This window comes from Oncorhynchus nerka, linkage group LG13 (assembly GCF_034236695.1).
Source record: "Oncorhynchus nerka isolate Pitt River linkage group LG13, Oner_Uvic_2.0, whole genome shotgun sequence".
NCBI classification, from domain to species: domain Eukaryota; kingdom Metazoa; phylum Chordata; class Actinopteri; order Salmoniformes; family Salmonidae; genus Oncorhynchus; species Oncorhynchus nerka.
This window is the reverse complement of record NC_088408.1, coordinates 70,202,459-70,226,993: the sequence shown is the minus strand read 5'-3', so window position 1 is coordinate 70,226,993 and position 24,535 is coordinate 70,202,459. Positions and strand designations below refer to the sequence as shown.

The 24,535-nt window shown below is 41.4% G+C and overlaps 1 protein-coding gene across 1 annotated transcript; it reads right to left on the bottom strand.

Annotated features, from left to right (window-relative positions):
- Window positions 1-6,557: 6,557 nt before the first annotated feature.
- Window positions 6,558-16,697, bottom strand: lgi3 (leucine-rich repeat LGI family, member 3). The gene is made up of 10 exons (XM_029678003.2): window positions 16,475-16,697; window positions 16,158-16,373; window positions 14,809-14,880; window positions 13,458-13,529; window positions 11,605-11,676; window positions 11,429-11,500; window positions 11,017-11,186; window positions 10,756-10,920; window positions 10,473-10,563; window positions 6,558-10,161 (listed from the first exon to the last, which is right to left on the bottom strand). The coding sequence occupies exons 2-10, from the start codon at window positions 16,364-16,366 to the stop codon at window positions 9,432-9,434; spliced, it is 1,653 nt and encodes a 550-aa protein (XP_029533863.1). The 5' UTR covers window positions 16,367-16,373; window positions 16,475-16,697; the 3' UTR covers window positions 6,558-9,431.
- Between the last annotated feature and the right edge of the window lie 7,838 nt (window positions 16,698-24,535).

Genomic DNA, 24,535 nt, shown 5'->3' with positions numbered 1-24,535 from the left:
GTGTCCCGCCATCCACCACCCGCCAACCCCTCTTTATGCTACTGCTACTCTCTGTTCATCATATATGCATAGTCACTTTAACCATATCTACATGTAAATACTACCTCAATCAGCCTGACTAACTGGTGTCTGTGCGTAGCCTCGCTACTTTTATAGCCTCGCTACTGTATATAGCCTGTCTTTTTACTGTTGTTTTATTTCTTTACTTACCTATTGTTCACCTAACACCTTTTTTGCACTATTGGTTAGAGCCTGGAAGTAAGCATTTCACTGTAAGGTCCACACCTGTTGTATTCGGCGCATGTGACAAATAAACTTGATTTGATTTGACAACTCTTATTCCACAAGTCACGCCGCCCTGTCTGCATCGCACCAAACAACGAGCATCACAAACACCGGGAATCTTCCCCTTCAGTTGGTCAATTTTTCCATTTACCCCTACCCCAGTAATCACTCCTTTGAATGGCGCCATTTTCTTGAGAGCAAAACAATTCGCATCTCTTGTCCTTGAAGTTAGCTTGCTAGCAGCTTCTTCTTGTTATTCTTCTTCTTCGGTATATTGACAATCACAGAATTTAATCAAATCAAATCAAATGTATTTATATAGCCCTTCGTACATCAGCTGATATCTCAAAGTGCTGTACTTTGAGCCTAAAACCCCAAACAGCAAGCAATGCAGGTGTAGAAGCACGGTGGCTAGGAAAAACTCCCTAGAAAGGCCAAAACCTAGGAAGAAACCTAGAGAGGAACCAGGCTATGTGGGGTGGCCAGTCCTCTTCTGGCTGTGCCGGGTGGAGATTATAACAGAACATGGCCAAGATGTTCAAATGTTCATAAATGACCAGCATGGTCGAATAATAATAAGGCAGAACAGTTGAAACTGGAGCAGCAGCACGTCCAGGTGGACTGGGGACAGCAAGGTGTCATCATGTCAGGTAGTCCTGGGGCATGGTCCTAGGGCTCAGGTCCTCCGAGAGAGAGAAAGAAAGAGAGAAGGAGAGAATTAGAGAATGCACACTTAGATTCACACAGGACACCGAATAGGACAGGAGAAGTACTCCAGATATAACAAACTGACCCTAGCCCCCCGACACATAAACTACTGCAGCATAAATACTGGAGGCTGAGACAGGTGGGGTCAAATCTACGTTTTATGTGGGATGGAAACAGGATTCCCCCCAAAAACTGAACAAACTACCAAATACAAAAAAAAAAAAAGAAATAAGATAAAACTATATCAAACAACCTTTCTGTAAAAACAATAAAACAGATCTGATCCCTACATAGGCTCAAGGGAAACCGGGGAGGGTGGGTCTTTCGGCGCCAGTAACCCTTGCAAGTCTTCAGATGTAAAATCCTTAAGTCCCAAAAACTTTTCGACCATTCCCTTTTTGTTCCAGTTTCGATACTACTGTTGTCTATTCAGAGCATTCGTCTTCACCAAATTAGCTTGACGCGCTGCTTGATTTGAACTCAGCATCCACTTCCGCCATCTTCCCACTTACAGTCACCTTGCGGAATGCAACCAACCCTCACTAGCAGCTGCCAGCTCACTTCCTCAACGTCAGATTTGTGCTGTTTCTGTGCATGTTCACGATGGTTGGAATCAGAGGGCGTGTTCGAGCGGATCACTTTTGTCAAGTCGTGACCAAAAAGGTGGGTTGCATTACCATTATGGTTATAACAATTGTCCGACTTCAGACTCGTGATCAAAGGTCATGCAGTTTTTGATTTAGTCGCCTTCAAGTCAATGCAGTTGCTTCACACCAACTGCACCATACAGCCATCACCTGCCTTATAAAAAAGATTGCGGTTTTGAAACTGCAGTAAAAGTGCAGTAACTGCAGTCGACTGGAATTTTGGATGCAGTTATTGCAGAATAACTGCAGCGTACTGCAGTTATACTGCACTCTAACTGCAGTTACATTGCAAAATTGCTGCAGTAAAAAAACAAACGTATTTTGGACACAGTATTTGCAGCATACTGCAGTTATTCTGCACTCTGACTGCAATCTTTTTTTCGTAAAGGCTGCATTGTGGAAGGCACTATTTGTCAACCTAGCATTAGGGTGTTTTTGTTTGATCCATGCTAACCTCATCCCCAGGCTAGTATTGCTGGTGCATATGCCACGATCACGTCCTATCGAAGTTATCAAAAGCTCCTAGTTCTGAAATTTCACTTGAACAATGCTTCCCATTCAAGAATCACATTGAAGTTCCATTCTGAGGCGGGACTGAAACAGGAACCAACTTTGCCTTGATTCTAAAGCTACAGAGCAAGGCCGGCATTATGGGCGGGGCTTATGGGGCCTGGCCCGCCCTACTATACCTCCTTGCCCATCCAAATCAAATATTGAAATGTTGATCATTTATTTGACCGAGACACGGCCGACAGAAAGACGCATCATTCTAAGATAAAGCATCCGAGCGAGCGAAACAGCGCCCCTCTGTTTCCGTATGTGTAGACCATGTATCTGATTCTGTCTGGAGCAATAGAGTATGGCATGTCATACTATATTCAATTCAATTCAAGGGCTTTATTGGCATGGGAAACATGTGTTAACATTGCCAAAGCAAGTGAGGTAGATAATATATAAAGTGAAATAAACAATAAAAATTAACAGTAAACATTACACATACAGAAGTTTCAAAACAATAAAGACATTACAAATGTCATATTATATATATATATACAGTGTTTTAACAATGTACAAATGGTTAAAGGACACAAGATAAAATAAATAAGCATAAATATGGGTTGTATTTACAATGGTGTTTGTTCTTCACTGGTTGCCCTTTTCTCGTGGCAACAGGTCACAAATCTTGCTGCTGTGATGGCACACTGTGGAATTTCACCCAGTAGATATGGGAGTTTATCAAAATTGGATTTGTTTTCAAATTCTTTGTGGATCTGTGTAATCTGAGGGAAATATGTCTCTCTAATATGGTCATACATTGGGCAGGAGGTTAGGAAGTACAGCTCAGTTTCCACCTCATTTTGTGGGCAGTGAGCACATAGCCTGCCTTCTCTTGAGAGCCATGTCTGCCTTTCTCAATAGCAAGGCTATGCTCACTGAGTCTGTACATAGTCAAAGCTTTCCTTAATTTGGGTCAGTCACAGTGGTCAGGTATTCTGCCGCTGTGTGCTCTCTGTGTAGGGCCAAATAGCATTCTAGGTTGCTCTGTTTTTTTGTTAATTCTTTCCAATGTGTCAGGTAATTATCTTTTTGTTTTCTCATGATTTGGTTGGGTCTAATTGTGCTGCTGTCCTGGGGCTCTGAAGGGTGTGTTTGTGTTTGTGAACAGAGCCCCAGGACCAGCTTGCTTAGGGGACTCTTCTCCATGTTCATCTCTCTGTAGGTGATGGCTTTGTTATGGAAGGTTTGGGAATCGCTTCCTTTTAGGTGGTTATAGAATTTAACGGCTCTTTTCTGGATTTTGATAATTAGTGGGTATCGGCCTAATTCTGCTCTGCATGCATTATTTGGTGTTCTACGTTGTACACGGAGGATATTTTTGCAGAATTCTGCGTGCAGAGTCTCAATTTGGTGTTTGTCCCATTTTGTGAAGTCTTGGTTGGTGAGCGGACCCCAGACCTCACAACCATAAAAGGGCAATGGGCTCTATGAATGATTCAAGTATTTTTAGCCAAATCCTAATTGGTATGTTGAAATTTATGTTCCTTTTGATGGCATAGAATGCCCTTCTTGCCTTGTCTCTCAGATCGTTCACAGCTTTGTGGAAGTTACCTGTGGCGCTGATGTTTAGGCCAAGGTATGTATAGTTTTTTTGAATGCTCTAGGGCAACAGTGTCTAGATGGAATTTGTATTTGTGGTCCTGGTGACTGGACCTTTTTTGGAACACCATTATTTTGGTCTTAATGAGATTTACTGTCAGGGCTATATCTGACCATACAGCATCAGCTACATGGGCTCCATTTAGTAAGAAAGAGGGGCGCTGTTTCGCTCACTCATTGGCCTCTGCAGGCTCCAGTGACACACACGTATGATTTCTGCACGTATGATGAACACACGTATGATTTCTGCACGTATGATGAACACACGTATGATTTCTGCACGTATGATGAACACACGTATGATTTCTGCACGTATGATGAACACACGTATGATTTCTGCATGTATGATGAACACACGTATGATTTCTGCACGTATGATGAACACACGTATGATTTCTGCACGTATGATGAACACACGTATGATTTCAGTTTGTGAGTCAGTGATATGGGAGTTGGAGCCATGTTCATTTCGATATTATAAAGAAACACTTTTATAAACTATTACAACACTGCCATGTTGATCCTATTAATTAAGCCATGCTGTTGGAAAACAACTAGTGTCCAACTTTTTGCGGTTGCAGATGCACCTCACCCACCGATTTTCATCTATAGTCAGCTTCATTACATGCTGACCAGACCGCTCGCGTGCATGTTGATTTTGTCCTCCCACACCAGACGTGAAAAGGATACGCAGGTTGAAATATCAAAAAGAACTCTGAACCAACTATAGTAATTTGAGGATAGGTCGAAAAGCATTAAACATTTATGGCAATTTAGCTAGTTAGCTTGCTGTTGCTAGCTAATTTGTCCTGGGATATAAACATTGGGTTGTTATAGTCCGACAATTAATCCAGGGCTCCTTAGTGGCGCAGCGGTCTAAGTCACTGCATCTCAGTGCTAGAGCTGTCACTACAGACCTGGTTTGATTCCAGACTGTATCAAAACTGGCCGTGATAGGGAGTCCAATAGGGTGGCGCACAATTGGCCCAGCATTGTCCGTGTTAGGGGTTGGCTGCGGAAGGCTGTCAATGTAAATAAAATAAAATAAAAATGAGTTTTTAACTGACTTGCCTACTTAAATAAAGGAAAAATAAAAGGGAAACAGTTTGTTTTCTAGTAATCTCTCCTCCTTCAGGCTTCTTCTTCTTCTTTGGACTTCATATGGAGGTTGGCAACCAACTTTAAGGTGCATTACCACTTCCGACTGGAGTGTGGACTTCAGTTCATCTTTCAATCACCCACGTCGGTATATGCTCCTAAAAACCAATGAGGCGATGGGAGAGGCGGGACTTGCAGCACGTTAAGCGTCACAAATAGAACCAAGTTCTATTTTAGCACCTGGCTACACAGACTCTTGTTGACGCGCGCGAGCAATGATCGAATAACATGTGTGTCAATTTATTTTGCATCGCTCACGCACACAACACAAGTGCTGACCATACCGCTTGAGTCGCGTGCACGAGCTTTGCAAAATAAATGTATACATACATGCCTGGTGTGGGTGGACATGGGGCGTGTTTGAGTGGTAAGGCGAAAGCAACCAACTGTAGATGAAAGTCAAGGAGTGAAGTAGGGGGGAAGTGCATCTGTGACAGCCGAAAGTCAGACACTAATGTGGTTTTCCAACAGCAAGGCTCAATAAGACCAACATGGCAGTGTTGCCATTGTTTATAAAAAAAATATTTATAATGTCGAAATAAACATGGCTCCAACTCCCATATCACTGACTCACAAACTGAAATCATACTTGTGTACTCTCAATCAGTGAGAGAGAGCATCAAATATCACATTCCATTGTACACATCCACTTTATACGTGAATCATAGTTGGTTCCTGTTTTAGTCATACCTTTGGACACATTCGTGTGTGTCAAACAAAAACACCCTAATGATTGGTTGGCAATAGAGCCTACCATAATGCAGGTGATGGCTGCAGTTGGTAAAGAGCAAAGAGAAACTTGCAGTCAAAACTTCATGACTTTTGATCACATTTTTTTTTTTACCTTTATTTAACTAGGCAAGTCACAAATTCTTATTTTCAATGACAGCCTAGGACAGAACGACAGATACCTTGTCAGCTCAGGGATATGAACTTGCAACCTTTCGGTTACTAGTCCAATGCTCTAACCACTAGGCTACCCTGCCGCCCCAGCACATGATTGTTGTAAAGTTCATACAGTCGACATGTACTTTTACCCCATAATGCAACAAACTTTGAAAGGTGGTAACCAATGATGGTCACTGGTAACTCACAAAAGTGAGTTTTATTTCAATGTGGTCCTTGCTATCCGGGATCCTTGGGATGTCCAAACTCGGATGTTACCCCATTGAAGTTAAACATTTTAAAAGGTTAGGGTATGGGTAGGGGTTAAGATTTAGGGTTTAGGATAGGGACGTCCCAAGGATACCAAATAGGAATAACAATTTCACTGGTCGTCTTAGAAAAGAAATTATGTTTGAAAACGGATTATTATTTATTTTTTATAAAAAGTACAAATGATGGTTGTACTGTTGCTTCATTAGTTGTATGCATGTGCTTACTGTGACTGTCACCCATATTGACTAGATAGCTGTAGTAGGAAGTACCCATAGAAAATGACAGTGGCCTCTAGTGGCCAAAAGCCCGTATATGAGCATGGGTAGCGCCATTGAGAGCTTCCACCATTTTAATGTAGTCAACTGGGTGGGACTTCATTGGCTGATCAAGGAAAATTAAAGTCCAGAATAATAAAGTTCAGAACAGTAAAGCTTAGATGCAGCATTTTTAATAGGACATTTATTACTTCAGATACGTACAAGTGGCAAACATTTTCAGGGCAAATATTTTGCTCTCACACTATATCCACTTCCATGGTGGTATGGGTGATTTAGGCTACACTTTAGTGCACCATACAACCACTATACTAATAATAACCCACATAAAATGTGTAGACATGGTAGACTATATAAAGAATAATGTTGAACCTAGTTATTTTATATTTGACATAGAGAGTGTAACTTTTCTCCATACAAATGCAGTAAAGGCCAATCACAGAAAAATGTGTAAATGTCAACTGTGTAAATGAGGATGTTTAAATGGAGTATTTATTGCAAGTTTTTTAGTTAATATGGGTGCACTATTACAGTAGATGCATGGATACATTACATTACGTACAGTGTAAAGCTACATAAAATGCACAGAGGAGAATAACATAAAATGTCTGAAGACAAGCTATAAGTTATGTAGAATCAAAGTGCACAGAGATTTGGCCAGAATTTGGATGTTGACACATTCTCTAGGCACAATTTTGAACGTTTAGCAAATACAGACATGAGGAGTCAAGCCTGGATTTGAACTGATTCTCAATTGTTAGGCATTCAAATTGGGAATAAAAATGTTTGGGCAATTGACTGCCCGTGTAGTTCAGCCACAACATACAAAGTGTACATATTCATACATATTTTCACATATATGACAGGAGCTTAACATAACCTTCCAGTACTATTCAGTTAACATTCATTTAGAGAAATCTGTGTAGCCTAGCTACATTCTAGATTAATGAAAATATATTGGTATCAATCATGATCAACAACATAGAGAGATACATGTTATTTATGACAAAAGCATTGATAGCTCTTATTACCTGTGAATCATTATAAAACTTATACAGAATAAGCATTATTTTATAAAATATAATTTACTGTAAAGATACCATTATGGCATGCAGATTACAGTTTATATTGCTTTGAAAATATATTAACTAGCATTTCATAGAATGTCCATATCAAACTCTATTTGATGTGAACAGTTATTTTCCTATTGCATGAATGAGATGAGGGCAGGCCCCTAATGGCAGGTAAATTCAAGAAAGAAGATGAGTAGGCAGCCAGTAAATTGCAATAAACTTTAGTGAACTATTAACAGAATATATTATGTTAATAGTTCACTAAAGTTTATTGCAACGTACTGGCCGCCTACTCGTCTTCGCCCTATTGCATGAATAAAATGATTTTATAACAGTCAATAGAAAACCGTTCAGTAGATTCACATGCTTTTCACATAATCTGATGTTACTTATATGTTTTTATTTGTACTATATCTGCACCTTCCATTATATTTTCCATGTAGCATGAATTCATGGTAAATAGAGTAAGTAGTGATGTTGCAAAGTGATTTGACACGTATTAATCATGGTGATATGTTTTGTCATTACACATTAATTGATTCAATCAGAGACATCAGAAGATATCATGCATTTCCTGTTTGTTAGTACTCACTCTTCAAAAGTGGTTAACTAACCTAACAGGCATTTAGTCACATGGCTTAGATGATTTGCTTTTCTCCATGGGCCCGATTCCGACCCGAGTTAACCTTGCTTAAATTGAACATAATTCCCTTATTATGCACTTTTCCCTCTATGCATATTCTGACAAACTTAAGCATGAGAATAGCATGCTATTCACCTGCAATTGGTTGGGGGTGGAGATCTAAGAAATGAAGGCGTGGCAGAGGTGTGTCTACAGATATGCCATATTCTGATCTTGACTTAATTCCTTCATAATTCCACCACCTTTACGCACGAGGAAACCATGAATAAGGTTGAGCGAACCTTCCAATTCCAAGAGGAAAAAGCATCTACTTAATTGTTTTCTGATAGAAATAACAGCATTCACCATGCACTGTAATTTACAACTTGATAAGAGCTATTGATAACAGCTAGGTAAATGAGTAATCCGTTTTTGATAAGGGAATTGTAAATAAGGTCTATTTTACCTTATAATCGCCGGAGACGTGAAACCAGTCATATGGCAGCAAACTGAAGCATATGAACATATCAACTTTCCCAGAGTAAAGGTTATGAAGTACTGTGCCATTATGCAGAATTTCAATTGTACAGTCTTTTTTAACTTGCAGGGATGGGCACTCTCGAATGTCTTGAATACCGTGACTTTCTCTGTTTCCTATTTCTATCATGTGAAATATTAGCCACTATCAGTATCGACCGTCAGTACTGTAGGCCTAATAACAACACATATTCAACTAACAATTAACATTTAGTTCCCTTTATTTGGTATAACCTTCATTATCATTCCATTTACTTACATTGCTGTGTTTACCTTCATTTGTTTCCTTAGTAACAGTTGATAATATAAAAAGACATAATTCAATCATTACGGAGTGGAGCGCAGACCAAGCTGTAATAGTTTGAACCCCATGCATGGCGCAGTACTTGGCCGTGTCATCACACAGTTCCATGGTTAGTGCAGGCAATAGACGAGAGGATAGAACACTGTTGTACACTATTCTCCCTATTATAATTCTATGTACACTAATCTTCCAACATTATCATGTGTTGAAGAACTGAATGTGGCAATTTTCAGAATGAATTAAATCAACATGTTCTTTCTTTCGTGCGTAAAGTTTCTCTAAACCTGTTTTTTATGATTCATAAATACTTTCCTAAACCCAAATAATCTGCAAGATCAGAGTATTTTTGTATCTACCATCTACCAATTGGCGTTTTCTTTCATTGATCCCTAATATTTTGAAGCCGTTCTCTCGAGTCTGTCGATTTGTAAATTCCTAAATTGGAATCGGGCCTCATAAGAATAGAACAGACTCATGAATGGTCTCAGAGATTCTGACTGGATTGGTCTATTTGGCACTAAGATCCACTATTAGGTGCTGGTAGGCCAGGGTGTTGCCTTTGAAGCTGGCTGCCAGCAGCATGTCTTTGTTGTCCACTGACACCAAGCTGAAGGCCCGGGGTGCTCTCATGTTGAGCTCCTGGAAGAGCTGGAAGCGCTGGGTAAGGTCGTCCCACAAGTAAACTCGAGAGAAGGAGAAATCACTCCCTAAGAGGAGATACTGGCGGGGGCCCACAATGAATGGATACACAGCCATGGAGCCACGTGAGGGCAGGGTCTGAATCTCAACATAGCGCTGCCCCTCCCAGCGGAGAATCTTGGAGTCGCCAATGAAGCGTGTAAGGCAGAGGTAGAGAACTTTGCGCACCCAGAAATGCTTGACCATCTGCACGTCAGCAGTCTCAGTGATTTGGGAATGAAAGGCAAACTGGCGCAGGCTGCGGTTCCACTGGTAAACCACTGGGGGCTGGGAGGCACTGGAGAGAATGAGACGCTGCTTCCCCTCCACATCTAGGAACTCCACATGGGTGTCACGATGCCAGGGATGAAGGGATTGGTGGGAGTAGAAACCGTTGCTGTTCCAGCGGTATATGCTCGTAGAGCCTGCCTTGGAACTGTCTGCTACTGCAAAGTACCACTCATCATCCAGCTGGAAGGTCTCAACAAAGTTGGGTTTCCTCACACGTGTGGTGTCAATGTCCTGGATCTTCACAAATCGCTGTGGGTCCTCTTCCCACCTGTAAAGGTATCAATCAGGTCAGCCATCCCTAAATCATCATTGTAAACATCTAACCTTAAGTAGATATCCACAGACTTCCAGTCATTGAGCTAATGCTAGTTAGCATTGGCTCACGAAACTACCTCTAACTTCCTTCATACTGGACACAGAAACATAAAAATGGTATCCACGAGTTCATATGACTCTGAGAAAGTAGATAAAGGGCCTCATTGCCAAAATCTTTAAGTCTCCGTTTAACCCAATTTGTGGCTAAGAAAATGAACACGTCATTGACACTGTATTCCTTATAGGAATTGGAATAAGTCTCACTTGTAGATGTGGGATCCTCCAAAAAGTTGAGCCACAACCATGTAAAGAGTGTTGTTTATTACCACAGGCTTGCAGTAGACAGCAGAGCGAGCTAGGAGAAACACAGAAGCAGAAAGTAGCAAGTTTAGTTGACTTCAGTATCCTCTGTGTACTTAAAGAAGTAGTTTGCTCCCAGATACAATGTAAATTCCCTTGGTCTATAATTAAATGATAATAGTTGAATGCATTGATTGTCTTCTGGCATGAATACTTATTTTTAGAAGGCGTCTTGGAAGAAACGTACATGTTATATTATGGTACATCCGGAAGACCATTTCCACATGATCCCATACAAACAGTGTACAGAAACCAGTATCAGGCTGGGCGAAGGCCACAAACTGATCGTCGTTGAATTCATAGGACTCCACTGACACAGACTGGAAGGGGAAAGTTTCATAAACTGCAAAGTCTACAGGGGAAGAGAGAGATGAAGATTATCAACCTGTAAATGAAGTGCCTTGATGTCCTGTGAAATGAATAATTGTTTTAATAATTGGGGACAAACCTGCGCTGATACAGTTGAAGTCTCGTGGGGTTAGATCATGGATTCTGCGGCCTTGGAACTCAAATGGGCTGGCACAGTAGATGGCAGGGACAGAGGTGTTGGACTTCTCCATCCAGTCCACAAGCCACTTGATTTTACAGTCACAGCGGAATGAGTTACCCCGCAGGTCTCTGGGTAACACATAGAACAATAGAATTATTGTCCACCTATGACACAGTTCTTAGAAAACTATCTGTAGTAAGGATTCTCTGTAGCACTTTAAATTACAGCACTTCATAAAGTGGGTAATAACATGGTAATAGTATGTTAATACTAATAAGTTATAGTTACTTGTTTTAAAAACATAAAATCACAAGATGAAACCAATGATGATAAGGATACTATGTTCCCTTTTAAAAATATATGTACTTACAAGTCTGTCAGAATGTCAAAATATTTGAAGAGTTCTCGTGGAAGGAGCTGCAGGTTATTATTTGACAGAGAACTACAAAAAACAGAAAATTAATCATGTCAAAACATGTCCATGCAATTCAAAACTAGTATTCTTCCATTGATATTTACAGAGAAATAGGCAGAAGATATACTCACAGGTGAGTCAAGGATTTAAGCCCTCTGAAGGTGTGCTTTGACAGGGCTTGGATGTCATTGTTCTCTATAAATCTGATGGGCATACAGAGAGAGAGGATCACTCATTATACTGTGTCACACATACACAGAGTATACCAAACATTAAGAACACTCCTCCCTTTTGCCCTCAGAACAGCCTCGATTTGTCTGGTCATGGACTCTACAAGGTGTCGAATGGGTTCCACAGGGATGCGGGCCGATGTTGACGCCAAATGCTTCCCACAGTTGTCAAGTTGGTTGGATGTCATTTGGGTGGTGGACCATTTTTGAAACACACGGGAAACTGTTGAACGTGGAAAAAACAGCTGCGTTGCAGTTCTTGACAAAGCTGGTGTGCCTGGGACCTTCTACCGGTTCAAAGGCATTTATATATTGTGTTTTTCCCTCTGAATGGCACACACACACAATTCATTTCTCAATTGTCTCAAGGCCTAAAAATCCTTCTTTAACCTGTCTCATCCCCTTCATATACACTTATTGAAGTGGATTTAACAAGTGACATCAATACCTGGATTCACCTGGTCAGTCTATGTCATGGAAAGAGCAGGTGTTCTTAATGTTATGTATACTCAGTGTAGATAGTAGACTTCTGAAAAAATGCAAGCAATCATGACAATCAAGATCAACCCAGTGAATGAATGACTCAGACAGACAGCTTCGTATTAATAGTGGCATCTCAATGAATGTGTATTCTTATGATAAAAACATGCTTTCTGGTAGAACTCGGGGTCATTTGCCAATATAATACAATCAAGATAATTTGAATACATTGCCATTTCAATCATGCATAGTACACAGCCTTCTTCTCCATATTCAGAGTATAACAGTGGTCTTACTGAACCTTTTATCATAATTGTGTCTCTGTCTGTCCCTCATTTATTTATTTAATTAAAAAGCTTGTTACCAAGGGGATCATGTCCTGCTTCTTGAATCTTAAGCAGCTATAATGGGAATGGACCTGGGCCTGGCTGTTGGCTGGAATGTCTGCAGTAAGAGCAGCACTGACCTTGAGTATAAGCCAAGTGTTGAAGAAGAGGGGGGAAGGGATCTAGGAACAGCCACCTACTGGCTGCGGTGAAAAGTGTTCAAAACAAACAAGCCATCATCCCCCCACTCACATTTTTCTAATGAAGTTAACATAGCAGGTGTATGTTTTGGATATACTTAAAATTGAGAATTGACAGTTGGCAAAAGAGCCCCATCATCAGATACTTAGTAGGGTGCCTCTACATGGGTTCAGTAATGAATATAAATATTGCCTGAGCCCTGTATCAAAGTTCAGGTGATAATTGACTACAAGTGTATTCTCTGTATTCATTCTGGATCTGTGAAGCATCCCAGGGCTACACAGTGTGAGCTCAGCCAGCCTGCATTATGTCTCCTATATTGAGCAGCACTGAATATGAAGATATGAGTTCATTAGCATTCACAGTGAGGAGCCACCTTGGGTAGAGCTGGCAGGGCGATGCAGAGCCCTGGGGCTGAGCTGCAGCCAGAGCCACACAATCATTTTATGGAGCCTAATGCATTGCTTCCGTGGAAAGCAGCAAATGTGATGGTATCAGCAACCTCATATTTCCTGGGGCCCAACTTCCCATCAATTAACAAAATGGTATGCTCAGCTTCATCAGGCCCCACAAAGGCAGTAAAGGCTCTGTGGTAGGAGGAGGATCAATATCCAATGCTATTTACGCGATCCTTGTCTGGCTGAGAACTGGATCTTTCATTGTAACACCACTACCTCATCCTCTCAGATAGAATGGTTGTTGGGGGTATATCTGTGCTTGAATAAGGGCACAAAGTATGACACTTACAAGTACTGCAGGTGTGACAGACCTGCGAAGGCATCATCAGCCACAACAGTGAAGGTGTTGGAGTTCAGCAGACTGCAGAGAGGGAGAGAAAGAGAGAGGTTTATAACACACTGGAAGAAAATCTGTTTCACTTTCCTTTTCAAATGTTTAATTTAACAAAATCTACAGAAAAATACGGATGGAGAGGTAAAAAAAACATGCTAATCAATACCGGCTACTGTAAATGTGTATTTATTTACACAGGATTACACATGGACACAAGTAGTGTACAAAACATCTCCTCCAGTAACAAATAAATCACCTGAATGGTTGTGGAGTGGAAATAGGAAGAGCTATTCAATTTCAAGGAACAGATCAACTGTTCAATATAGTTTAGGTCAGCTTTAAAGGCCCAGTGCAGTCAAAAACCTCATTTTCCTTTGTTTTATATATATTTAAACGCTATGTGGTTGGAATAATACTGTGACATTTTTTAAATGATAATGCCATTTTACAGTAAGAGCTATTTGAAAATACCTCCTGAAATTTCAGCCTGTTTTGGTGGGATGGAGTTTTGTCCTGCCTGGTGACATCACCAGGTGATTAATTAGTTAAAAGACCAATAAGAAAGAGAGTTCCAAACCTCTCTGCCAAAAAGCTCGTTTTCAGTTTTCCCCTCCACACTCAGACCACTCCCAGACCGTTCTAGCAAAATTCTTTCTTGAGAAAATTGCTCTTTGCTAACAAGCTCCTTATTTACCATTTGAATTGAAAACAATCACAGTAAGGTACTTAATTGTTACCCAGAAATGATTTGATATTGAGATAAAAACAGCTGCATTGGGCCTTTTAATATGAGCTCAAAACCACAAAATGTGAAAACACACACGCAAACACACAAACACACACACTCCATTGAATCTGCGTAGACAGATAAGCCATTGTTTAAACAGAAGAGAACTGAAGGGAGTCAGTCATTGGCGATGACACTGATACAGAGCCACTTTACTTTCACTACTGCCATGTCACCACTGTTTTCAATAACAGTTTATTTCAAGAGATTTATAGTGCTTGTATTGTCTAACAAATGTTACTTCATGACTTGTGCTTTTTATCTAGTTATCTGTATGTGTATGTTTAGCCCTCAATCTTACTACATGTGTTATCTTGATTTTGGTCTCCAAAACAACAGGCGAGATTGGTCTAGCTGATATTTTGTTGTTGTATAGAAGATGGTGTCTTGGAGAGAACATGTTAAGCCTTTTAATTTTAACCCAAACCACAGAAGTAAAGTTGAGACTGTTTGCTCTAGTTCCTCTAACTCAGACAGGAAGGGAGAGAATGGGATGATGGGATATGCATGAATACTCACAGAAACTGCAGAAGGTGCAGGTGGGAGAAGGCTCCCTCTGGGATTGTAGTGAAGGCTGCATTCACCATCGTCCTGAGGAGTACAGACAATCAACTTATCATCATTCAGACTCCATCAATTAACATTGAGTCAATTTCATAATCCTTATCCAACCCCTGTTGTGTGAAAGGGCTTGTTGCTCCATGCTTAAAGTGGATGTATGTTGCCAGTCAGCCACAGAAGTTTGTGAATTTTGTATGTTTATTAGCATAACTTTTGGTTAAAAGTTGAAAGGGAAAAATAAGAATTGTTAGATCCTGATGGATGGTGGTACTGCATCACACCTAATCAATATAAGGGGATGGGGCCTGCATGGGAATGTTCTCCTCAGTCCCCAGGCACAGTCAATCTATTGACAGAACTGAACATGCAGCATGGGATGTTTTACCAAGAGCTCCTGTGGATAAATCTGTCTTACTATTTGAATTTCAAGAAGGGCAAAATATTTTAAAACTAGGACACAGTTTCCTTATTCACAGGTCCATGTCTTCATCACTTTAAAATGAGGCCACCTCCACCTTGCAGTGCTTGTGCACTTCAATTCCCCAAACTCTTTAAATGCAAGAACATAATGCTCAATTACAGAAAGATAATACATTCAGAGTCAATAGAGACAAAGATCTAAGTAAACCCAAAATTATTGTGTAAGTAAAATGTATGCAGATAGGGTATGCTATCTACTACATTATTGGCTTCCATTAATTGAAACTATCTATCTAACCTTCGTAAGGTTACTATTCCTTGGAGGACACGCAGGTCTTTTGCTGTGAGATGTGAATCTATTGTAAGTGTCTCTCCCAGGAGGGCTATGGCACATCCCATTGCTCTACTCCAATCAATGTAGTCTCATTTCTGCCAGCTCCCCCTGACTTCTGTCCAAGAATGAGGAGAGACTGAGGCACAGTGCCCATTTGTTATTTTTTATTAGCATTTGTGAACGTCATCTTTTCTTTCTCATAATGTCTCTTTAAAATCTTTCAGACACACATTCTTGAGGAGCACAAACACTGTCTTTCTCTCTTGAGAAACATAGTATAATATAATATAATCTGAAACTGTTTAAAAATGTTGTAGACATGAAGTATAAGCTTTTGGTAAGCAGAGTAGACTCTGCAGAATGTATTGTGAAAGTGTTGCCTATGTTTGCGTGATGTGATGTCATCCGTAAAAACCATGCATGACATCACAGTCTTCATGTACATTATCAACAGCTGGTTTTATCATTTTGGAATGAAATGTAAGGAATAGACCAAAAATCTGAAGGAGTATACATGAACAGACACACACAGAGTGATCAGCGTTGTACTCACAGGGAGATGATCCCAGGGGGAAAGCTCTTGGGGATAGTTTTGGTATCCACACAGAAGGCACTGTCTTTGGTGCAGGAGCAGGTGGTAGGACAGCGGGGGATTTTGGGGACCCTCTTGGCCCCAGTCTCCCCCACAAGGCAGAGAAGCAGACATAGGCTGGACAACAGCTTCAGCCATCCCGGGACCCTTCTCGATCCGGCATTCAGCATATTTCCTCTACGGATGTACAGAGGCAAAGGGACTGGTGACAAAGACTGCTGAGCCTCAATAAGTTGTATTTTCCCTTCAAAGAAGAACAAGACAAAATCTCTGTTTACCTTGTAGCAGCAGCAGCAGCCGCAGCAGTAGAAGTGATGTTGCTGAGCTATCGAAAGACTGTGAAGAGTTGGGGAGAGAGAGAGAGAGAGAGAGAGAGAGAGAGAGAGAGAGAGAGAGAGAGAGAGAAAGAGGGCAGTCGGATGGTATCTTCACTGAATGTGTGTGTGTGCTCTGCAGCTTCCCTGGATGTGTGTGTTCTCCCTAGAGCTGCTGTCAGAGTGCAGACTGCGGGAGCGAGGCTGCAATTCCCCGCACTAGGACCTGTACGCAGCGCCACTGACTCTGAATTATTTACTATCGTACACAGAAGACTTAAAAATATGACCAGGGAGGCAGCCAGGCAGGGGGAGGGGAGAGGAGGAACAAGGCAGTGTCAGGCCTGGCAGGCTGGGTGGGAATGGAAGGGTGAGGGGGTTCTGGGGTCTTTACACTGCCTCAGACTCTCTCTCTCTCTCTCTCTCTCTCTCTCTCTCTCTCTCTCTCTCTCTCTCTCTCTCTCTCTCTCTCTGAGCCTGTTATCATCCTGTTATCTGGATTGGAGTTATGGAGACAATGAGAAAAATACCACTTTTAACATTTAAATGAGAGGAGATGGGCAAGGAAGAAAGCCTCACAGAAGAATAAAGGAAAGAGTCATAGGAAAGGATAATAGATATTAGGTTAGAAGAGAAGAGAACAACCTCTTAGATAACATCCACAAGGGCGGCAGAGTACTGAGAATCACTGCAGTAGCTACCGCATATCAGAGCTATGCTGCTGGCCTCATTTCAAACTTGTGTTCTGGTAGTCAACTAGTAATAGTAATACACTTTTTGAAACAATAATATAGCAAGTTATATTTTTATATTAAACATTGTATTTGTATAAGTAATTTACTACATAACCCATGAATCAGTAATTGCCAGTAACAACATATATTACCTCTTATTTTTTATTTACATGTAGGCCAATGGTGCACACATAGGCAGATTTGGAGGATGATTCAGAGCATGAACAACCCAGATTAGAACCTATAGAATTCCATTGAATCCTATATACAGTGCCTTCATAAAGTATTCAGACCCCTTGACTTTTTCCACATTTTGTTACATTACAGCCTTATTCTAAAATATATATATTTTTATCCTCAGCAATCTACACACTATACCCCATAATGACAAAGTAAGAACAGGTATTCAGACATTTTTGCAAAGTTACGAAAAATTTAAAAAATTAAAAAATACTTAAATACATTATGAGAATTGAAATTGAGCTTAGGTGGATCCTGTTTCCATTGATCATCCTTTAGATGTTTCTACAACTTGATTGGAGTCCACCTGTAGTAAATTCAATTGAAAGTATATGATTTGGAAAGGCACAAAACTGTCTATATAAGGTCCCACAGTTGACAGTACATGTCAGAGCAAAAACCAAACCATGAGTTCGAAGGAATTGTCAGTAGAGCTCCGAGACATGATTGTGTTGAGGCACAGATCTGGGGAAAGGTACCGAAACATTTCTGCAACATTGAAGGTCCCCAAGAACAGAGTGGATTCCATCATTCTTAAATGGAAGAGGTTTGGAACCACCAAGACTCTTCCTATAGCTGGCCTCCCCTGAGCAATCGGGGGAGAAGATGGGAAAACATTCTAGAAGGACAACCAGCACTCTGCAGCACTCCACCAATAAGGCCTTTATGGTAGAGTGGCCAGACGGAAGCCACTCCTCAGTTAAAGGCACATGACAGCCCGCTTGGAGTTTGCCAAAAGGCACCTAAAGACTCTGAGACCATGAGAAACAATATTCTCTGGTCTGATGAAACCAAGATTGAACTCTTTTACCTGAATTCCAAGCATCACATCTGGAGGAAACCTGGTACCATCCCTACGGTGAAGCATGGTGGTGGCAGCATCGTGCTGTGGGATGTTTTTCAGCGGCAGGGTCTGGGAGATTAGTCAGGATCGAGGCAAAGATGAACAGAGCAAAGTACAAAGAGATTATTGATGAAAACCTACTCCAGAGCTCTCAGGACCTCAGACTTGGGGCAAAGGTTCACCTTCCTACAGGACAAAGACCCTAAGCACACAGCCAAGACAATGCAAGAGTGGCTTCGAGACAAGTCTCTGAATGTCCTTGAGTGGCCCAGCCAGAGCCCGGACTTGAACCTGATTCGAACATCTCTGGAGAGACCTTAAAATAGCTGTGCAGCAACACTCCCCCACTCAACCTGACAGAGCTTGAGAAGATTTGCATAGAAGAATGGGAGAAACTCCCCAAATAGAGGTGTGGCAATTATTTTCATACCCAAGGCTGTAATTGCACCAAAGGTGCTTCAACGAAGTACTGAGTAAGGGTCTGAATACGTATGTAAATGGGATATTTCTATAAACCTGTTTTTGTGTTTGTCATTATGGGGTATTGTGTGAAGGATGAGGGAAAAAATGTGAAAAAGTCAAGGGGTCTGAATTCTTTCTGAAGGCACTGTAATCTATAGGATATGGAAATAAAAATATGGAAAACTGAGTCGAATCCCCACAAGGAGGAGCTGTTGGCCATATAGTGGAGCTGTGTGGATCCAGAAGACCGTAGTTTGATGGCAGCCAGAGGAGGGGACATGACAAGAGTAGAGCTGCAGTGCCAGGCACAGACAGCTTTCCCACACAACAACAATGTTGTCATGAGCAGATAGCAAGCACTTTCAGTCTGCTGCCTACTGTCTACCATTATCATGTAGCCTAGGACCCAACACTGTTTTAGTAAAAACAATGGTTTACCTTGATTTAAACAAGGAGTCACCATTGAGTGCTGGGTCTCTTTCACAAGAGAGCCTTGCATATACAATTCATGAGACAAAATCTAATCAAAATCAGAACAATTGTAAAACTAAAATACAGCACGACACAAATATTCAAGAAAAACAGTTACATTCCTCAGTATGAAGGTCCCCAATCAATATTTTAAATTGCCAGAGCGGCACCAGAAAATCCAACTCAAATGCATTTTGTAGTTGGTTCCAGCAATGAGGTGCATTAAAACTAAAAGTGGATTTACCTAGTTCAGTGTAGACCCGAGGAACCTCACGAGTTCGCCAACCCTTGTGAAAGGGTTTGTATCATGTTTTTATACCTGAAAGCTTGTGTTGTAAAGTTTTGTACACAAAAAGGCAGTAATGAAGTGATCTACGGGACTTTAATGAGGACTAGCCAACCTTTTGATACAGAATGCAGTGTATTAAAACGGTCACCTGTGATAAAACGAATGGTGCTATGGTAGACAGCATCCAAATATTTATGACTAGTGGCTGCCGCAATCTGGTCAATGGTGTCACCATAGTCAAGAACTGGTAGGAAAGTTGACTGTACAATCTGCTTCCTGCTATTTAGGGAGAGCCAAGATCTATTTCTAAAAAATAAACCCACTTTATATCTTATCTTTCTAACTAGCTCATCCATATATATATATTTTTTACATTGAATCCAAATGCCCAGATATTTATTGGCGGGAACCCGATAGATTGGGAGAACCATCCAATGAATAAATATGTAGTCCATCTGAAACATTTTTGAGATAATTAGAGAACAACATGTATTTAGTCTTGCCTACATTAAGTACAAGTTTTAAACCAACCAGAGCTTTCTGTAAGGCAACAAGGTCAGATTGCAGCTCTAAGATAGCTTGGTCAACAGTTGGGCAAGGGCATACATAACATGCATGCAGAGTAATATTAAGTACCAATTAGACTATATTGATTGGAGTAGAGCAATGGAACATGCCATAGCCCTCCTGGGAGAAAAGTTTTAACAGATAGACTAATGTTATTTATATAAATAGCAAAGAGAACAGGTCCCAATACTGACCCCTGCGGTACACCTTTTGTAATATCAAGGAAACAAGGCTTAACCATGAGAAATCACATGTGTCCTGTCTGACAAATAATTCTTTAACTACTTGCAAGAAGCCTGATCCAGGCCTATTTCAGTCAACCTTTGAATGTGATGGCCAACAGTATCGAAGGCCTTGGAAAGGTCTAAGACAGCACAATTTTTTTATTTTATTTTATTTTATTTCACCTTTATTTAACCAGGTAAGCAAGTTGAGAACAAGTTCTCATTTACAATTGCGACCTGGCCAAGATAAAGCAAAGCAGTTCGACACATACAACGACACAGAGTTACACATGGAGTAAAACAAACATACAGTCAATAATACAGTAAAAAAAAACAAGTCTATATACAATGTGAGCAAATTAGGTGAGAAGGGAGGTAAAGGCAAAAAAGGCCATGGTGGCAAAGTAAATACAATATAGCAAGTAAAACACTGGAATGGTAGTTTTGCAATGGAAGAATGTGCAAAGTAGAAATAAAAATAATGGGGTGCAAAGGAGCAAAATAAATAAATTAATTAAATACAGTTGGGAAAGAGGTAGTTGTTTGGGCTAAATTATAGGTGGGCTATGTACAGGTGCAGTAATCTGTAAGATGCTCTGACAGTTGGTGCTTAAAGCTAGTGAGGGAGATAAGTGTTTCCAATTTAAGAGATTTTTGTAGTTCGTTCCAGTCATTGGCAGCAGAGAACTGGAAGGAGAGGCGGCCAAAGAAAGAATTGTTTTTGGGGTTGACTAGAGAGATATACCTGCTGGAGCGTGTGCTACAGGTGGGAGATGCTATGGTGACCAGCGAGCTGAGATAAGGGGGGACTTACCTAGCAGGGTCTTGTAGATGACATGGAGCCAGTGGGTTTGGCGACGAGTATGAAGCGAGGGCCAGCCAACAAGAGCGTACAGGTCGCAATGGTGGGTAGTATATGGGGCTTTGGTGACAAAACGGATTGCACTGTGATAGACTGCATCCAATTTGTTGAGTAGGGTATTGGAGGCTATTTTGTAAATGACATCGCCAAAGTCGAGGATTGGTAGGATGGTCAATTTTACAAGGGTATGTTTGGCAGCATGAGTGAAGGATGCTTTGTTGCGAAATAGGAAGCCAATTCTAGATTTAACTTTGGATTGAGATGTTTGATATGGGTCTGGAAGGAGAGTTTACAGTCTAACCAGACACCTAAGTATTTGTAGTTGTCCACGTATTCTAAGTCAGAGCCGTCCAGAGTAGTGATGTTGGACAGGCGGGTAGGTGCAGGTAGCGATCGGTTGAAGAGCATGCATTTAGTTTTACTTGTATTTAAGAGCAATTGGAGGCCACGGAAGGAGAGTTGTATGGCATTGAAGCTTGCCTGGAGGGTTGTTAACACAGTGTCCAAAGAAGGGCCGGAAGTATACAGAATGGTGTCGTCTGCGTAGAGGTGGATCAGAGACTCACCAGCAGCAAGAGCGACCTCATTGATGTATACAGAGAAGAGAGTCGGTCCAAGAATTGAACCCTGTGGCACCCCCATAGAGACTGCCAGAGGTCCGGACAGCAGACCCTCCGATTTGACACACTGAACTCTATCAGAGAAGTAGTTGGTGAACCAGGCGAGGCAATCATTTGAGAAACCAAGGCCGTCGAGTCTGCCGATGAGGATGTGGTGGTTGACAGAGTCGAAAGCCTTGGCCAGATCAATGAATACGGCTGCACAGTAATGTTTCTTATCGATGGCGGTTAAGATATCGTTTAGGACCTTGAGCGTGGCTGAGGTGCACCCATGACCAGCTCTGAAACCAGATTGCATAGCAGAGAAGGTATGGTGAGATTCGAAATGGTCGGTAATCTGTTTGTTGACTTGGCTTTCGAAGACCTTAGAAAGGCATGGTAGGATAGATATAGGTCTGTAGCAGTTTGGGTCAAGAGTGTCCCCCTTTGAAGAGGGGGATGACCGCAGCTGCTTTCCAATCTTTGGGAATCTCAGATGACACGAAGAGAGGTTGAACAGGCTAGTAATAGGGGTGGCAACAATTTCGGCAGATAATTTTAGAAAGAAAGGGTCCAGATTGTCTAGCCCGGCTGATTTGTAGGGGTCCAGATTTTTCAGCTCTTTCAGAACTTCAGCTGAATGGATTTGGGAGAAGGAGAAATGGGGAAGGCTTGGGCGAGTTGCTGTTGGGGGTGCAGTGCTGTTGACCGGGGTAGGAGTTGCCAGGTGGAAAGCATGGCCAGCCGTAGAAAAATGCTTATTGAAATTCTCAATTATGGTGGATTTATCAGTGGTGACAGTGTTTCCTATCTTCAGTGCAGTGGGCAGCTGGGAGGAGGTGTTCTTATTCTCCATGGACTTTACAGTGTCCCAGAACTTTTTGAGTTAGTGTTGCAGGAAGCAAATTTCTGCTTGAAAAAGCTAGCCTTGGCTTTTCTAACTGCCTGTGTATAACGGTTTCTAGCTTCCTGAACAGCTGCATATCACGGGGCTGTTCGATGCTAATGCAGAACGCCATAGGATGTTTTTGTGTTGGTTAAGGGCAGTCAGGTCTGGGGAGAACCAAGGGCTATATCTGTTCCTGGTTCTAATTTTCTTGAATGGGGCATGTTTATTTAACATTGTTAGGAAGGCATTTTTAAAAAATATCCAGGCATCCTCTACTGACGGGATGAGATCAATATCCTTCCAGGACACCCCGGCCAGGTCGATTAGAAAGGCCTGCTCGCTGAAGTGTTTCAGGGAGCGTTTTACAGTGATGAGTGGAGGTCGTTTGACCGCTGACCCATTACGGATGCAGGCAATGAGGCAGTGATCGCTGAGATCTTGGTTGAAGACAGCAGAGGTGTATTTAGAGGGGAAGTTGGTTAGGATGATATCTATGAGGGTGCCCGTGTTTAAGGCTTTGGGGGTACCTGGTAGGTTCATTGATAATTTGTGTGAGATTGAGGGCATCAAGTTTAGATTGTAGGATGGCTGGGGTGTTAAGCATGTTCCAGTTTAGGTCGCCTAGCAGCACGAGCTCTGAAGATAGATGGGGGCAATCAGTTCACATATGGTGTCCAGAGCACAGCTGGGAGCAGAGGGTGGTCTATAGCAGGCGGCAACGGTGAGAGACTTGTTTTTAGAGAGGTGGATTTTTAAAAGTAGAAGTTCAAATTGTTTGGGTACAGACCTGGATAGTAGGACAGAACTCTGCAGGCTATCTTTGCAGTAGATTGCAACACCGCCCCCTTTGGCAGTTCTATCTTGTCTGAAAATGTTGTAGTTTGGAATTAAAATTTCTGAATTTTTGGTGGTCTTCCTAAGCCAGGATTCAGACACAGCTAGAACATCCGGGTTGGCAGAGTGTGCTAAAGCAGTGAAAAGAACAAACTTAGGGAGGAGGCTTCTAATGTTAACATGCATGAAACCAAGGCTATTACGGTTACAGAAGTCATCAAAAGAGAGCGCCTGGGGAATAGGAGTGGAGCTAGGCACTGCAGGGCCTGGATTCACCTCTACATCGCCAGAGGAACATAGGAGGAGAAGAATAAGGGTACGGCTAAAAGCAATAAGAATTGGTCGTCTAGAACGTCTGGAACAGAGAGTAAAAGGAGGTTTCTGGGGACGATAAAATAGCATCAAGGTATAATGTACAGACAAAGGTATGGTAGGATGTGAATACAGTGGAGGTAAACCTAGGTATTGAGTGATGAAGAGAGAGATATTGTCTCTAGAAACATCATTGAAACCAGGAGATGTCATTGCATGTGTGGGTGGTGGAACTAATAAGTTGGATAAGGTATAGTGAGCAGGACTAGAGGCTCTACAGTGAAATAAGCCAATAAACACTAACCAGAACAGCAATGGACAAGACATATTGACATTAAGGAGAGGCATCCTTAGTCGAGTGATCAAAAGGGTCCAGGGAGTGGAGAGGTTGGTTTGGGGGTCACGGCGATTTAGACAGCTAGCCAGGACATCGGTAGCAAGCTAGCATAGGATGGAGGTCTGTTGTTAGCTACAATAAGACAGCACAATGATTTTATGATCTAAGCAATTTAACAAATCATCTTAAACAAGTATAGCAGCTGAAACAGTCCTATATCCACTCCAAAATTGGAGTGATGCACATTAAGAACAGAGTGTGCAATGTTATTTTCTGAAAGTTGGTCAGAGATTCCAAAACTTTGGAAAGGCAAGATCACTTGGAAATTGAACAGTAGTTATCTAAATCAGAATAATCTCCT

Bases quoted from the DNA above. Each gene is read 5' to 3' on its own strand.
- lgi3 (XM_029678003.2), bottom strand. From the start codon at position 16,366: ATGCTGAATGCCGGATCGAGAAGGGTCCCGGGATGGCTGAAGCTGTTG. The intron at 11,677-13,457 runs GTAAGTGTCATA...TATGCCCATCAG, and splicing joins CTGTCACACCTGCAGTACTT to ATTTATAGAGAACAATGACA. The intron at 11,501-11,604 runs GTGAGTATATCT...TGTTTTTTGTAG, and splicing joins CTTAAATCCTTGACTCACCT to TTCTCTGTCAAATAATAACC.